The following is a 16,582-nucleotide window of genomic DNA, read 5'->3' as shown; positions in this document are numbered from 1 at the left end:
AATGACGATAATAATCATGATTGAAATAATACAATGTGTAGGTGTGTCTACTCTTTCATCAAACTGTCACATTACTGTGACCGAATGAAAGCACAGGATCATCGGACATCACACAGATACCATTTCTTTGAGTTGGGCTGAAGGTGTTGTGAGGCATCATAAAAGTCACTCGCTATCACAAGACAAAGAGCTTTCACCTATAAAACAAATAAAGATCAAGGAAACAATCTCTGTTTAATTTGACATTCGACTGGACCACACTGCTGCCTGTTGTCTTGTCTTGGAATGTTCCCAAAAGCTGAAAGTAAACACAAAGTTCAGCTGCAGTCATTCTTCAAATCATTTGTCCACTCAAGAATGTTTTGATTTTGTAAACAACTTCTTATGAGATTATACAGTTTTTTTGTGTCAATAAACCTGAGAAACATAACTTTGTCATGTATCTCCAGAGAACCCAGACAAAAAACACCTCAAAAAAGGGCAAATAAGATTTGACTGAAAAAGTTGAAGTCAGCTGTTCTCCTTTAAAACAGATTAAAACCATTTCTGCACACGCCAATGCAAGACCAAAAAGCCACACTTTTGAAGTCTGTTGTTAACGCATTATTCCTGCATGAGTCATTTGTCAAGAAAATAATGCAGTCCAGTACAACAGACTTACCAAGAAAGAGAAGAAAGATGTGAGGAGGAACAACTGAGAACAGAAACCTTCTTCTGTTGTGTACTGTCTAATAAAGAGTTCATGGGTTCTTCTCGTGATTCTTTAAGCAGCATTTCAGCGGTTCTTTCCTCTAGCAGTGAGTAAAACCTCCTCTCTGTTGGATGTGAAAGTCCACAGTGATTTCCCCCTAGCAGGTGAACAGAACAGAAGCTGATTTTCTCTGTAGTTTGTAATGAGTCTTTCTGTTCTCTTTTCCAGCTCCTCGCACTCTCTCTGTGTTTTCCCAGCATCTTCATGACTGAAGGATTCTACAATATTTTCAGGGAATGAGACATTCTGTACTGTTGTGTCATTTTGCTTAGTGAAAGTGTGGGCATTACTGAGAGATTTACTGGAGTAAAATGAAACTGGATTCTTCAGAAATGAGCCTCTGGATGTCCAGAGGTTTACATAGTTCTCTAATAAACAAATACATAAACACTTTAATACTTCATATTAGCAATGTTGTGGTAGTCATTCTTTTGAATGGTCTGGATGGAATAATGACCTTAAAGCAAAAGTCTACTTTATTTCATTAATTATTTTCCCTAAAATATATAGCATTCCACTAGATACTCTACAAAATAATAGTCATTCATTATATAATGTTTCTTTGATCTTCAAACGAAGTCAAATGACTCTCTGTTCTCTATATATGAATATCATAAATAATAATTCAAAGAGAGTTCTTCTGGTAGTGTTTCATGAGAACTTGTCATGAGTTATGATGTCACACGTACTTTACTGTGTGCTTCCTAGCGGCACTCGTGACGTTCATTCATAGAATGTATTTACAAATCATCTGGAGTTGTTGCTAGGCAACAGTATCTGTTCATCAACAGAGGGTTTACAGTAAGATCCGAAGAGCTGATGGGAGGGGCATGTGTGCTACCAGGAATGGCATTACAGACACCCTACTATTACTGGAAGAGCCCTGAGGAGGAGCCTAACAAGAACATGGGCACACAAGACTATAAGTAACCCACGAGCGCGCGCGCGAGAGACAGAGAGAGCGTTAACCAGCCCAAACACTAACTTCACACCAGAACAATCTCAGGCGAAAAACAAGCACAGGTAAGACCAACGTTAACAATTTATTAAACCTAAAGTTTGAAGTTAAGCTTATGGGCAGTTGTTGTGTCTCATCAGCCATGGTTTTTGTCACATAAAAATGGTTTTGGGTAGAATGGTTTATCATGGTTAAACTACGTGGTTCTTGCAGTCAGACAATTTGTGGTTACTCTGGTTTTACGACAAATAAATACAAATTTAGCCAACTTGACTCTCTAAAAGCGATGGAATAATTTGAAGACGTTGTGTGGTCAAACGGACTGTCGCGTTGAATGTGTTGTTCTGTTATACCAATCTGAACTCGTGTCTCGTCTTCTCGTGCAGGTAACTCGTCATCCGCAGCTGACAGTGCGCCATGGTTACCCACAGCAAGTTTGACAGCGTTATGAGCAGCGGCCTGTTCGAGAGCAGTCTGCAGCCTCACCGCTTTAAAACCTTCAGCTCGAATCTGCAGTTTCACATGATCCAACACGCCGTCGTGAAGCTCCAGGAGAGCGGCTTCTACTGGGGCTCCATCAGCGGTAAAGAGGCCAATCACATGCTGAGTGCGGAAACCAGCGGCACGTTCCTCCTGCGGGACAGCTCGGACAACCGACACTTCTTCACGCTCAGCGTCAAAACCGACTCGGGCACCAAGAACCTGCGCGTGCAGTGCGACAACAAGTCCTTCCACCTGCAGACGGACTCCAAGAGCTCGCAGTCCGCGCCGCGCTTCGACTGCGTGCTCAAGCTGATCCATCACTACATGCCCTCCTCGAGAAGCGCTCTGGCCGCAGGGAACTCTCGCGGCGCGTACTACATCTACTCGGGAGGAGAGAAAATCCCCCTGGAGCTGTTTAGGCCGTTGACGTGCACCCTGTCGTCCCTGCAGCATCTGTGCAGGAAGACTGTCAACGGGATCGTGAACGTTTCCAGTAAAAGAGAGCAGCTGCCTCAGCAGCTGAAGGAGTTCTTACAGGAGTACGACGCTCCTATCTGAAGAGCTGCCTGCCGCGTTCTTGACGGGGATGTGCGCTGAGCTGTGGCGCACTGGCCGAGCTGGAGCTGCTCGTGGAGTTAGCGCGTGTGGTCATGTGACTGAGCCCGAAAAACTATTCTATATGGCGAACGTTTTGTTGAATGGACATTTGTACTGTTTTTCTTTTTAGACCAGTGCCATTATAGCAGACCTCTGCGCTGCTCCAGATCTGCAGGGAAACAGCAAAGCTAGTAAACAGAAACCAGCCTCCGCCGCCTTCCAAGTAATCATTCGTGCCTTTCAAGGGAAGACGTGAGTAACAAGTCAAAACGCTTCACGCATGCCAAGACAACTGCCGAGAAGGACACAAACTGTACAAAGAGTTTTTTACTTGAACGAGTGGAACAAAAGTTTGCTGTCTGTTGTGTTCGCACGAGGAGCGCTTTTATTATTGAATGTATTAACAGACGTGGGTGTTTGCTATCTTACGAACAGCCATGTTTCACATTGTTTACATGCATCAAGATGAATTTGGATTGTGTAGGTTTGTCTGTGCCATACGTTTTGACATATTTATATTTATAAAACATTTCAATAATTTATTAAAGATCACTATTTTGCAAAACAAATCTTCCTGACAAGTTTTTGGGAGCTTTTTGGGGGCTGGAGATGAATAAAAGGTATGGGTTAATGAAGCAATAAGCCCCAAGAAGCAGTGGGTTACAGTTCATTTTATAACCTCTCTCTCTAACAAACGAAAAGAAAGATACTTATAGTAATAAAATAAAGTGTTATGTATGTAGTGCAACTTAAAGTGGTTTATAATATATATATATAAACAGATATAGAATATAGTTTAAACAAAGATTTACAAAAGCAAAATATACATGCAAGTAGCAGAATAAAGGGCTATAATAATATAATGTTATGTAGATATATTGGAAACATCAGGTCAGAGCAGATTGATTGTTTTCTCTTGTGTTGTGACAGGCAACACTCCCATCTCTATTACACACAGACACTCTTCTTCCAGTAACACTGATATGAGGAAGCTCAGGATTACACTCGGTAAGAGGCTTATCTCAGAAGTTCAGAACATTGAGTTTCTTGAAAATAGTTCCACCTTAATAGTCGAAAATGACATTGTATTGTAGGCCTTACACATAGATTCTACAATAATATAACCGTTACCCTATATATTATAGACATAAAACAACAGTCATCAAAAGTACTTCAAACACACATATGACAAAACAAAGTACACCAATAAACAAAATTCCTTTTGAACAGGAAGTAAGGGCATACACTTATTATAAACAATTTCGGAAGCATGTAGATGAAACGGCGTTCATGAGAATCATCCATGTTATGTAACACACGTTTAGACTAGCGGTGTATATAATACAATCAAATGTAAGGTGTAGTTATCTCAGTGTGTTTGTTTTCGCTGGTGATAAAGGGGAAGAGGTGTGACTCTCAGTCTGCCGGGAAAGCCAGCAGTTTTCTCAAATCACTGTGTCATGTTGTGTTGCGGTGAAGGTAATGCAACAGGAATGCATGTACTGTAGTTAGACAGACAGCAGGAGAGATTCAGTAACACACGTGTCATCACCACACACACACGGATCAATATATGAAACTACATGATATCAAACCTTTAGAATCCTCAACATATTACTATACTATAAAGTATATCAACTATAAAGGTATTATTATTTATACTATAAAATATATTATTCATATTTCAAAATAAACTTTCCACAAAATCCTTAGGCTAAAACATCTTTAATAATACTGTATATATATTTTCAGATTAACGCGTTAAAATTTTTTTAACCATTAACGCAACATCCGTTTTTTCTGTCATCATCTTACATTGTATAATCACGCTCTTATTCATATAAAGGCCTTTAAACTATTAGGGCGCGATTTGAAATGGTTGTGACGCGTCCAGTATAGATTGACAGCTTCTGGCTGTGGAACATGGCTCAATGCAACGCGACAGCGGTCCAGTCTGGTGTACACATGAGGCTGCGTCAGAATCTGTCAGACAGCGTACCAGAATTAACTTCTCTTTCGTACTTGAATGAACAAAAACACAAAAGATTATGTCAGAAAGCACATTTTGTCTAGTATTTTCATAAGCTCAGTCTTCAACGAGTTAAATGAAGTCTTAAATGAATGCAAAGAGTAGTGTAAATAGGAAGCGCATTGGGCCCGATTCACATTTCGCGTCTAAAATCGCGCTGAAAACGCGAGCCGCACCGTTTTCTCTCTTCAAACGCGCGCGGCCATCTGAAATGTTGAAATATTTCCATATCGACTAGAAATATGTGCGCTTGCCGCACGTCTACATTTAAAATAACGAATATGCGCGCGGAAAAAGACTCAAAATGTGAATTGGGCCCCTGCTTAGTGCGGCAGCTGTTAAAGGGGCCGCGTTCTTAAATCTGCTGCTGTGACTCCTCTCACTAATGTCAATCAAAGAACAAAAGAAAAGAAGAAATCAATGTGATTTTGAAGCTTAAATGAGGATTCTTCTCTATTTTGTGTATTTAGCAGTAAAGACTGTAAAGTGTTTGAGAACTTTATTTATTGTATATTTCCTACCTGTAAGACAGGCACACTTATTATAACGGGTTTGATTAGTAGAAAAAAATAATATATTTAATAGAGACATCAGTTGCAAAGCCAACAATATTAGAATGTTGGCTTTCATTCATAAAATGATGCTGTTAAAGAAATATGTTGTTTCTACATTAATTTGGAGATAAAATGTGAAATTATTAGAATGTAAAAGCATATTTAAAAACATAAAAGCTGTGTATGATTAGTTAGTTAGTAACTAATAGTTAGCAGTAATCCGGGATTCTCAGAGCCCGTTGCCCAGCTCTTCCTTGAGCCGGTGCCGTCCGGCCTCTCAGAGTGTCCCGAAGCCTTCCCAGAATCCCCAAGAAAGCCTGAACTGTCACGGTCCGCATGCCCTCATTTACCACTGGACTACACTTCCCATAATCCTTTGCACTCGTCTCACCTGATCCCTATCATATGGACATCATTGCTAATTCCCATCACCTGTCTACCCCTCTTATCTGTCTTATTTAAGTTCTCTCCTTAGTTCAGTTCTTTGTCTGGTATTGTTTATGTAAATGGTGTTGTGCTTGTCTGTGTCTTCTTCATCCTGGATAATATTAAAAGTATATTGGTCTCTCGAGTATTAAAAGTCTCTCGAGTGTTCCCTGCACAAACTGTAACATCAACTGTATCACTTTATAGTAAAATGCAAATAAAATGATTTCACGAATCGAATTGTGAACAAACTGGCTTTTCAGTTGTTAAATATGTAGTGCGAACAGACACAAACAGACACATTTCACCCTTTGCTTTCTTCTTCCTGCTACAAAGATATTTCGAGTAAAGTGAAACAGTCATGCCGGTGTGTCAGAGCACACAAGACGACACACAAGCAGCTGTCATGTTTTTTTACCAGAACTCATGCTCACGTGAGTGTTTACTGTATGTCTGCTGTATATACAAACCTGTTATTATGGCATCATGCTGCTCAAAACGCTGCAGGTTTTTCACCAACTCAAGTTTCCTCAGAACTGTAATATCCACTAGCCAAGATAACTTATCAAGCCAAAATAATGGGAACAGCACCCCGGCTAACAGGAACGCTCTCTAAAAGTTTTAAACCATGCAAAAATAACGTTTTCATAGCTTAATGGGAATGTTAGCAACACATATTTTTGTTAACTGAGATGAAACAAAAGAACATATACAGGTTTGTGACAACTAGGAGGGTAACAACAAATGAGGAGAAAATGTTCATTATAGGCTGAACTATTCAGCTATTTAATACTATTTAATAGTTATTTGTTCATTGAAAGATCGTTGGAGTCATGTCACGTATGTAACCCAGCCAAATTTTCCAGTGTACTCCATAAACAAATGTGAAATTCACTAGTAGCCTATGAAGAGATCATGTGATTCCAGAGAACTTCTGTGTGATTATACAAGGCGGCGATCTGTGGTAACGTCACACATTTCCTCTCTTTCAGCAGCCGTGTGTCGCTCTTTTAGAGTGACACATCATCTCTTAAGAAACAGGGAAGTTCAGTGGAATGAAAAATATTCAAAACTGACTGATAAAATATATTTATTGATGGAGACATAACTGACTAAAGAACGCGCCGGCCACGTATGAAGCTACAATTGACTCATTATTCATGAATTTACTTCCTTACAACAAATAAGCATGCTGGATAAAGTATATTCAGGCTCAAGTATACAAAGTTCAATTATATTTTTTATGTTGTAAGTACTAGTATTCTTGTAAGTATATTATTTTAATACTGTCTGGGGACTTTTTAGTTTATTAATGAGTACTTGTAATTATACTTTAAGACCACCAGTAGAAATCACACGACATTTTTTTCTGAGAAGTACACAAAAAGTAGACTGAAAGTATGCGTTCTTGTTTCCAGTCCAAATGAAGAATACGAATAGGACATGCTTGAATAAACTTCTGGTATAAAGACAACCAGAAAAATAATTTTCTGAAAAAGACAATTCTCAGACGTCACAGTAGCTGTTATAACTTCCAAGAAGTCAATCTCTCAGAGACATTTATGAAAATGATGTGATGAAGACAGCACACGCTGTCTTGATGAAAGCTGTGGAGAGGGACAACCCCTTTCCAGCACATCGCTGTCATTGGCAGCTGTGTGGTGATGAAGAGGAAGTGATGTCATTGGCACCGTGTGTTCATTTCCCAAAAGCTTATAGTGTCATGTCCAGTGCTCTCAATGGAACTCTGCTCAAAGACACATGAGAACACCAGAGGAATGTGTTTCAATATCATACTGTACATAATGTGATCCCCTTAAAATGAGAATAAATGAGAATGAGAGAAAAAATACAAATAGATTTGACATTTCCATGATGGGTGATGTGGGTGGATGTCATGGTTGTGGTTGCTAATGTGTTCAATTTTATTATATGGGGCTTTGGAATACTCGGTTCTGATTGGCTAGTCTGATATAACACCCGGCTCTAAACTAATAAAATCATCCGGCACATCTGGGTACTGCGAGTCATCATGACCTTGAAAATAATGTATTTACAAATAAATGAAACATATTGGGGTGGTTTCAGATTAAGATTAGGCCAGGACTACTGTTGGTCTAAATTAGGACATTTAAGTAGTTTTTACAAACATTGATTACAAAAGAAAACATTACTTGTGTGCATTTTGGGACTGAGACTGATGTATTTTAAAATGTGTCAGTATATGACTAGTCTTAAACCCATACAGGAAACCACCTCATACAGTATTTGCCAAATTATTACATTTGTACAAACATTTTCATACAAAATATTTGAACATTTGTGCTTTTTACGTGTTAATATGTGGTTGCTAAGGAGTTCTGAGTATTTCTATCACTTAATATGTGGTTGCTAAGGTTTTAATTAGTGCTGTCAATCGATAAAAAATGAATCTGATTAATCACTCAGGCTCTGCCTCCTTAGTCATGTTTTTCTTGGTCCTGTAGCAGAGCCTTTTGCAAAGCTTTTGGTTATGTGTGGAGAGAAACATATTATTGTCTGTTTGACAGTAATATACGTTCTCTCCAGTGTCTTGTCATTGGCCCCATTCCTCTTGTTTCCTCCTTATGTTTCCCTGAGTGTTTAATGTCCCACACCTGTCCCTTGTCGTTATCCCTAGTTTGTCTTCCCTATATATACCCTCATGTTTCTTTGTCTTGTGCTGTTGGATTACGTTTGCATGTGTGTTTGTACGTGCACCCTGTACTCGTGTGCCTACGTCCTGTCTCTGTGGTATCCTGCGGTCCTGTTGGATTTGTGAGTGGTTCGTGTTCACCTAGCTTCCCCTGTCGTGTGATTTATTCCTTGTTTTGGTATTTGTTTAGTTTTTGCCCTCTCATGGGAAGTGTTTTGTTTTGAGTTCTAGTTTTGTTCCCGTTTATGTAGTTCCGGTTTTGTTTTGCACCCCATCGTGGGTTTTTGTTTGGTTATTAAAGTATTGTTTTGTTACCTTATCATTTACCTCCTCGTGGGTGTTTTATTTCTGTCCCTTTGTGTGTACAATAAAGTCTTGTTTTGTTAACCCCTTACTGCCTGCCTGCGCTTGGGTTCTCGTTCACCATCAGGCCTGACCACGTTACCAAGACAAGAAAAGTTCAAAAACCAAAGAACAATTTAAACTGGTCATGCAACACAATTCAGTACACATCTGCACAAATAACATTTACATTCAGGCATTTAGCAGATGCTTTTATCCAAAGCGACTTACAGAGAAGATAAAGGAAACAAAACAGTGAGGCGATTTGTCAATAGGAGGCGATGTAAAAAATATGGCATCCTCTGCACCTTTGGCCCAATTTCGTAAAAGTGTACTATTTTCTGCAAAAAATACGGAACAGGTAAAAAAGGCTACAAATGCACATTTGTAAACTTGATAATCACAAATTTGAGGGTGTACACATGCTACAGTTTACTGGATACAGAATAGTGAAATTTCTCTCATATAAAGTGTGTACTGTGATTATACTGTCTATAATGTTTACTGTAAGTAGTATAAAGCGCAGTAGATGATTCTAGGATGCACACTTACCTGTGCTCCTATTGATATTATCCTGAGATTCTGGTTGGTGTGTCATCAGTCTTGCAACTGAATGTTTACTGATGGACAAATGTGTGCTATTTGATTTTACAACTTGACACTTCAGTTAATTATATTGTGTGTTTGTGTTTTCTGAATGAGAACATGGTTAAACCTTTGCAAATTGAGGCTGTTTGTGTGTGGGGTTTGTACAAGTTGGTGTATTGTTCTGAGAATGTGTTTATGGTTGTCAGAAAATGGTGAGTTGTTTCATGAATTGTGTGTTAGCAATCGAGAAAAACTGTAATCGCACATAACATTAATGTTTTAAAATATACTTTTACATTCGAATAATTTCTTCACCTCGCATTGCGTTTTGCTGCGTCCTACAGCTAGAAGCTGTCTATCTTCACTGAACGCGTCAAAGCAACTGTTTCAAATTGCTCTTAAGTGGTTTAAAAGCCTGTACACGAATAAGAGCATGATTATGTAACCAAGACAAAGGATGACAAAACAAACGGATGCTGCGTTAATTGCCGTAAATATTTTTAACGAGTTAATCGGAAAAAATATAATCGCATGCGTTAATGCGTTAATTTTGACAGCCCTAGTTTTATTAATTGAATACGTGGTTGCTAAGGTGTTGTGAGTGCCATGTTAATATGTGGTTGCTAGGGCTAGGGTGTTTATGTAGAATAGTTACTAGGTGCATGCTAAAACTTCATGACTTTCTGCTCTTTGACATGACTTTTCCCCCTCAGTGTAAGACTATGAATGCTTTTTGCCAGTTCTTCATGCATTCAAGTAAGAAGTGTAATCAGATTTTAACTCATGAGAGTAAATTTTAATACTTTAATATGATTATCAACCTGTTGAAGTTTCATATTTAGGATGAGGGGTTTGATTGACAGGGTTTGATTTGATTGCTCTCTATATAAGCAAAGCACATCTCTCTGATATGTGATATTTGATACATTTACATTGTCATTTTGCAGACGCTTTTATCCAAAGCGACGTACAGATAGTTCAGAGAGCAATAAAGCGATGTCTTACAGAAGCAATAATGATGATGATGTTCGGCCATCGTTTTCGAAGAGGACCTTGACATCTAACGGGTTGTGGGCTGTCCACGGTGTGTCTGCAAATGGCTGGTAAGACTGATACGGGCACGGAATGTTCTGCCACATGTCGGGCAGACATGTGTGGGCACCACTGAGGCAAGTCGTGTGGAAGTGGTTTAGTTGCCTAGTGTGCCTCCTGTATACAGTCCAAGTCTCACTGGCATACATCAGGGTAGTTAGCACTACTGCCCGGTAGACTTTAAGCTTTGTAGCAAGGCTGATTCCACGACGGTCCCACACATTGATCCTCAGTCTGCCATATGCAGAGCTTGCCTTGGCGATTCTGCAGTTGACGTCGATGTCAATTGTCACTTCGCGGGAGAGGGTACTGCCAAGGTATGTAAATTGGTCCACTTCTTGCAGCTTTTGTCCCTTCACTGTGATGGTAGACTTTTGGTGTTGGGCTTTTGGAGCTGGCTGAAGTTGTCGCATGCTGCTGCGAATTTGTCCATGCTGGCTTGCATTTCCTGCTCTGATCCAGCATTCAGGGCACAGTTATCCTTTATCTTGGTGACAGCCTAGAGTCTTCGCAGGTTGAACAGTTTCCCATTGGTTCTGTATCTCAGGTTGACTCCCAAGGAGCTGTTCTGAAAGGCGCCTGACAGCATGGCTGAAAACATTATGCTGAACAAGGTCGGTGCCAGCACGCACCCTTGCTTGATGCCGTTTGTGACTGGAAAGTCCTCTGAAACTTCTCCGTCGTCCAGAACGCATGCCGTCATGCCATCGTGGAACTGACGTACCATCAGGATGAATCTGTCAGGGCACCCAAACTTCAACATGATACGCCACAGACCTTCACAACTGACTGTGTCAAAAGCCTTGGTGAAATCCACGAAGATGGTGTACAGTTCACGATTCTGCTCTTGACACTTCTCCTGGAGCTGTCGGGCTGCAAAGTTCATTTCCACCATGCCATGCTCTATGCGGAAGCCGCACTGTGTCTCGGGTTGTAGCCCTGTTCCAGGTGGTCAATCAGGCGATTCAGCATCACTCGTGCAAGGATCTTGCCTGCGATGGAAAGCAGTGATATTCCTCTATGATATCGCAGACTTGTCGGTTTCCTTTCTTCTTATAGAGATGTACGATGGACGCGTCTTTCAGTTCCTGAGGAAAATATCCTTGATTCCAGAAGAACTGGAACAACTGAGTGAGTTTGTCGACAAGCACTGCACCACCAGCCTTATAGACTTCTGCTGGGATTACGTCAGATCCTGGGGCCTTGCCACTGGACAGCTGGCTGATGGCCTGCAAGGTTTCAGTCTCTGATGTGAGACGTCCAGGCTGTGGTTGATATCCGCCTGGGGCATTCTGTCAATCGCCTCATTATTGATGGAGGATGGGCGGTTCAGTATAGATTGGAAGTGCTCAGCCCAACAGATTCAGATTCTTCTCAGTAATGAGAGGTGCATCATCCGAGTCCAGTAGAGGGGAGCTCCCTGAGGGCTGAGGTCCATACAAGGATCTGAGGGCTTCGTAGAACAGTTTGGCATCGTTTCTATTAGCAAACTTCTGGATTTCATCTGCTTTGGCACTCAGCCAGGAGTCCTGCATCTTGCGAAGCTTGCTCTGTATGGTCCTGCGAGTGTTATTGAAGACATTTTTCATAGCTGTTGACGACGTGTCGTTCTGATGAGCACGGTGAAGGCGGTGCTTTTTCAGCAAGTAGGGCCTTGATCTCTTCTCATCATTTTCATCAAACCAGTCCTGCTGTTTCCTGTGTGAGGGTCTAAGAACTTTTAGCGCAGAAGAGTGCACAATATCCCGGAAGCATTCCCAGTCCTTCTCAGCAGTTCCTTCTAAAAGCTTTCCTGTGGCTCAGTGGTTAATGCATGGCACTAGCAATGCCAAGGTAATGGGTTCAATCCCAGGGGATTTCACATAGTCAGAAACAAAATGTATACTGCAATGCAATATAAGTCACTTTGGATAAAAGCGTCTGCCAAATGCATAAATGTAAATGTAATTGCAGCTCTGAGAGTTGGCTGTCAAGATCTTCTGCTAGTGAAGCTGCAGTGTTGGGGTTCCTCAGTTTGCTGATGTCGATCTTTTTCATCACAGCTTTGTTTCCCTGCGGACGTCTCTTTGGCTTGATGTGAAAGCTTAATTTGGAGATGATGAGTCTGTGGTCAGTCCAACAGTCAGCACTCGGCATGGCCTTGGTCACCCTTACATGCCGTCTGTCTTTCCTCCGCACGATGACATAATCAATAAGATGCCAGTGCTTGGAGCCTGGGTGCATCCAGGACGTCTTTTTGCGAGTGGGCAGGCAGAAGATGGTATTGGTGATGATCAGGTCATAAGACGCACATGTCTTCAGTAGTAGTAGGTAGAGCCCTGCGCGGGACTGTTTTCTTAAACTCGCACCCGCCCGCTCCCGCTGAATGTATGACTAGGACCGCCCGCTCCTGCAACCTACGTGTTCTACTCCTGCCGAATGTATGACCAGGACCGCCCGCTCCTGCCACCTGCGTGTTCCACTCCTTCCCGCAATGTTTGTGTCCACTCCCGCCCGCCCCCACTGACTTTATCTCACAGCTTGTGAAAAAGTACACAAATACTCAGACTAAATATTCGTTCAAGTTAAAATCCAGAATATCAGACTTTAAACATGATTGCGTTTAAATAAGATGAAGTAAACAATGCTGTGGATGTGGCAGAGCATCTCTCACATCAAATGTACCATATTTAGCGGCTATGTTAACAAAGTGCTGAACTATGTCAACAAAGCCTTTCCCGGCAACGAAGTCATATGGTCTAATGTCTTTACAGCAAAGTGTGACACATTTTTCTGTAGTTTCTTGCTTAACGTGAGCAGGAAGTGCTTTATGGGGGAACGAGAGTTTGCTTTGACCACAGAGAACTGTACAGGTATGTCGCCTCAGGGCAGAGGTGCCAGATTTATGTCCGTTGTAAACGAACACTTTTGCACATTTATCGCAGTTTACGAAGTTTAACTCTTTCCCATTTTTTTCAGTGACAATTGAGAATTGTTTCCAGATGTCTGACTTGTCTTGCTTTGCTTTTGTCAAGTAAACAGCCGCTTTAATTTTCTTCTCAACTTCTTGTGTTGACTCCATTTCTACTACACGCCAAATCCCACCGTTCCCCGCGGGTCTCCTGCGAAATTTTCTGACCGCCCACTCCTTCCCGCAGCAAAGGTAAAACCTCCCACTCCCGCGAGATTTACGTTGGGTCCCGCGGGAGCCCAAACCCAATGCAGCCCTCTAGTAGTAGGCCATTGCTGTTACATTTGCAGATTCCATTTTTTCCATTGATGCCATCCCAGGCAGAGGGATCGGACCCTACTCTCACGTTGAAATCACCAAGTAGAATCAGCCTGTCAGCGCTTAACGGATGAGAGCAGGGCATCAAGATCTTCATAAAACTTGTCCTTTACTTCATCCGAATTCGTCATTGTGAGCGCGTAGGCGCTGATCAGTGTGGCTTGCTTTCCACTCGGTAGTGGGAGATGCAGTGTCATGACTCCATCGTTCACGCTCTTGGGAAGACTGGCAAGTTTGCGGATAAGATAATTCTTAATCGCAAAGCCAACTCCAGATACACGATGTTCATCGCTGCTGTGTCCACACCAGAAGAATATATAACCTCCTCCTGTTTCTGCGAGCTGACCTTCATTGGCTAGACGAGTTTCACACAGGGCCGCAATATAAATGTTAAATCTTGCGAGCTCTCTGGCGACCAGGGCTGTTCTTCTTTCTGGTCGATCTGCTGAGTGGTTGTCTTGAAGCGTGCGTATGTTCCATGTGCCAATAGTGAGTGGTGTCACCTTACGTTTTGTTGTTCGACCGCATGGGATGGGATCCCCTCCAAGCTGGCAAGGGTTCTGTGACGCAAACCATGTTTAGGGCACCTTTTCTAGCCCCTTCCTTTTACTACGGAGGTGAGCAGTGCCGTCCTAAAGAGGGCTGCTCAGTCACTCAGGTTTGACGCCGAATCCAGCTGTTGCTTCGGTCAGCAAGAAGACGACCATTAGACCTGAGCCGCCTGTGTGAAACTGCCAGTGAATCCACACCTGCTGCTTCGTCGCTCACCTATCGCCACAGGACTTTAAGTACAGTAGTTGGGGGATGTCGAGACTTGCGCGTGGATTGGATTAAAGTGAGGGGGAGGTGCGCATTGTCAGCCTCACTTTCTCTTCCCAGATTCCATCTTGCTCCAATGGCAGGACAAGTCGAGACAGTTAGAGATGGGCCGGGCGCAGTGGCTGACCAGGTCGTCTTTCGTGTCATGCTCTGATCTTAGCGTACCACGTCGCTTGCAGAAACCGCCTTCATGACCGTTGGTCTTATTTTTTAGGCCTCATCTGCTCAATCTGCTGGAGTCAACTCTCAACTCTCAACTCAACTTTATTTATATAGCGCTTTTACAATTTTCTTTGTTACAAAGCAGCTGCACATGAGACACATTGACTACAAGCAAAACAATCAAAGTTGTACCTGCAAAAACAAGAAAAGGTTGAAACACAGAAGACAGACACACCCACACACAAAACACTCCACACACACAACACGCACACGCACCAACACACACAGACACAGAGACACACACACACACGGATGCGCACACACACACACACAACACACACACACACACACGGATGCGCACGCACACACACACAACACACACACACACACGTACGTACACAGACAAGTACGCACACACACACACACGCTCAGTGAGAGCACACATTTAGGATAAAGGAGAGAGAAGCACAGGTCAAATATAACAGATAATAAATTCCTATATGCAATATTAATTAAGTAAAACTTTAAAATTCTAAAGCAGCCCCCCCGGTCAGGCAGATAGTGCAAAAACAGTATGCAAATGGTGGCGAGGAACCCAAAACTCTAATCGAGAAAAAACCTCAGGAGAACCCAGGCCCAACCAGGGGATTCCAGTTCCCCTCTGGCAAAAGCTGCTGCCTCTGCACAAGCTCCAGAGAACTTGCACAACAAGGCTAAATAAAATAAATAAACTAAATAATAAAATAAATTATAGTTTAAGATTATCATTAATAATCTAACAGCATTTGAAATTTTGTGGTGAAGACATGTCAAGAGACCGCGTCCTTCTTTATCCAGCTCTATCATCTCAGCTCTTGTCAGGTCCCCACTTCCCATTCTCCGCTCTACCATCAGGTCAGGCCATGAACTGCATCCTGCTCGCTGTGGTAACCTTGGAACAATGAGACAAGACTGGCTGAGAGTAGAGTACTGTTCTGTACTCTTTGATGCAACAAGTTCATCAGTTGTGTTTTTGGTTCCGGTTGATCTAACTAATGCAGCCTAAACCCTCTGAAGATTTATATTATGGAAGAGTAGTGTATGCAAGATTAAAAAGATGCGTCTTTAGTCTAGATTTAAACTGACAGAGTGTGTCTGCCTCCCGGACAGTGCAGGGAAGACTATTCCAAAGTTTAGGCGCTAGATAGGAAAAGGATCTACCACCTGCACTTGATTTTGAAATTCTAGGTATTACCAACTGACAGGACGCCTGAGAGCGTAATGCACGTGAAGGACTGTAATACAAAATGAGTTCATTCAAGTACTGAGGAGCTAAACCATGTAAGGCTTTATAGGTAATAAGCAAGATTTTAAAGTTAACGCGATGCTTTATAGGTAACCAGTGCAAGGTTGACAGAACCGGGCTAATATGTTCATACTTTTTTGTACGTGTAAGAACTCGAGCTGCCGCGTTTTGGACCAATTGGAGTTTTTGTAATAAGCCTGCAGGGCAACCACCTAACAGTGCATTACAGTAATCTAGTCTTGATGTCATGAATGCATGAATTAACTTCTCTGCATCTGAGATTGACAGCATATGACGTAGTTTGGATATATTCTTAAAATGGAAAAATGCAATTTTACAGGTGTTGGCGACGTGGCTCTCAAATGACAGATTACTATTGAATAGAACGCCAAGATTCTTTGCTGACGACGAGGGTTTTATGGAACATCCGTCAATAGTTATACAGTATTCTTGGTTGTTACTTATAGCAGTTTTCGGTCCAATAAGTAACACTTCCGTTTTGTCCGAGTTCAGTAATAAAAAGTTGTTACTCATCCAGTTTTTTATATCTACTA

At 41.7% G+C, this 16,582-nt stretch overlaps 1 protein-coding gene across 1 annotated transcript; it reads left to right on the top strand.

Moving 5' to 3' along the window:
• The first annotated feature begins 1,642 nt into the window (after positions 1 to 1,642).
• socs3a (suppressor of cytokine signaling 3a) lies at positions 1,643 to 3,513 on the top strand. Its single transcript, XM_057347108.1, has 2 exons — positions 1,643 to 1,774; positions 2,096 to 3,513. The coding sequence occupies exon 2, from the start codon at positions 2,127 to 2,129 to the stop codon at positions 2,748 to 2,750; it is 624 nt and encodes a 207-aa protein (XP_057203091.1). The 5' UTR covers positions 1,643 to 1,774; positions 2,096 to 2,126; the 3' UTR covers positions 2,751 to 3,513.
• Positions 3,514 to 16,582: the final 13,069 nt, after the last annotated feature.

Source organism: Triplophysa rosa, linkage group LG11 (genome assembly GCF_024868665.1).
Source record: "Triplophysa rosa linkage group LG11, Trosa_1v2, whole genome shotgun sequence".
In the NCBI taxonomy this organism is placed as follows: Eukaryota; Metazoa; Chordata; class Actinopteri; order Cypriniformes; family Nemacheilidae; genus Triplophysa; species Triplophysa rosa.
Note: the sequence above shows the minus strand (reverse complement) of the source record. Positions and strands in the feature narration are given on the sequence as shown.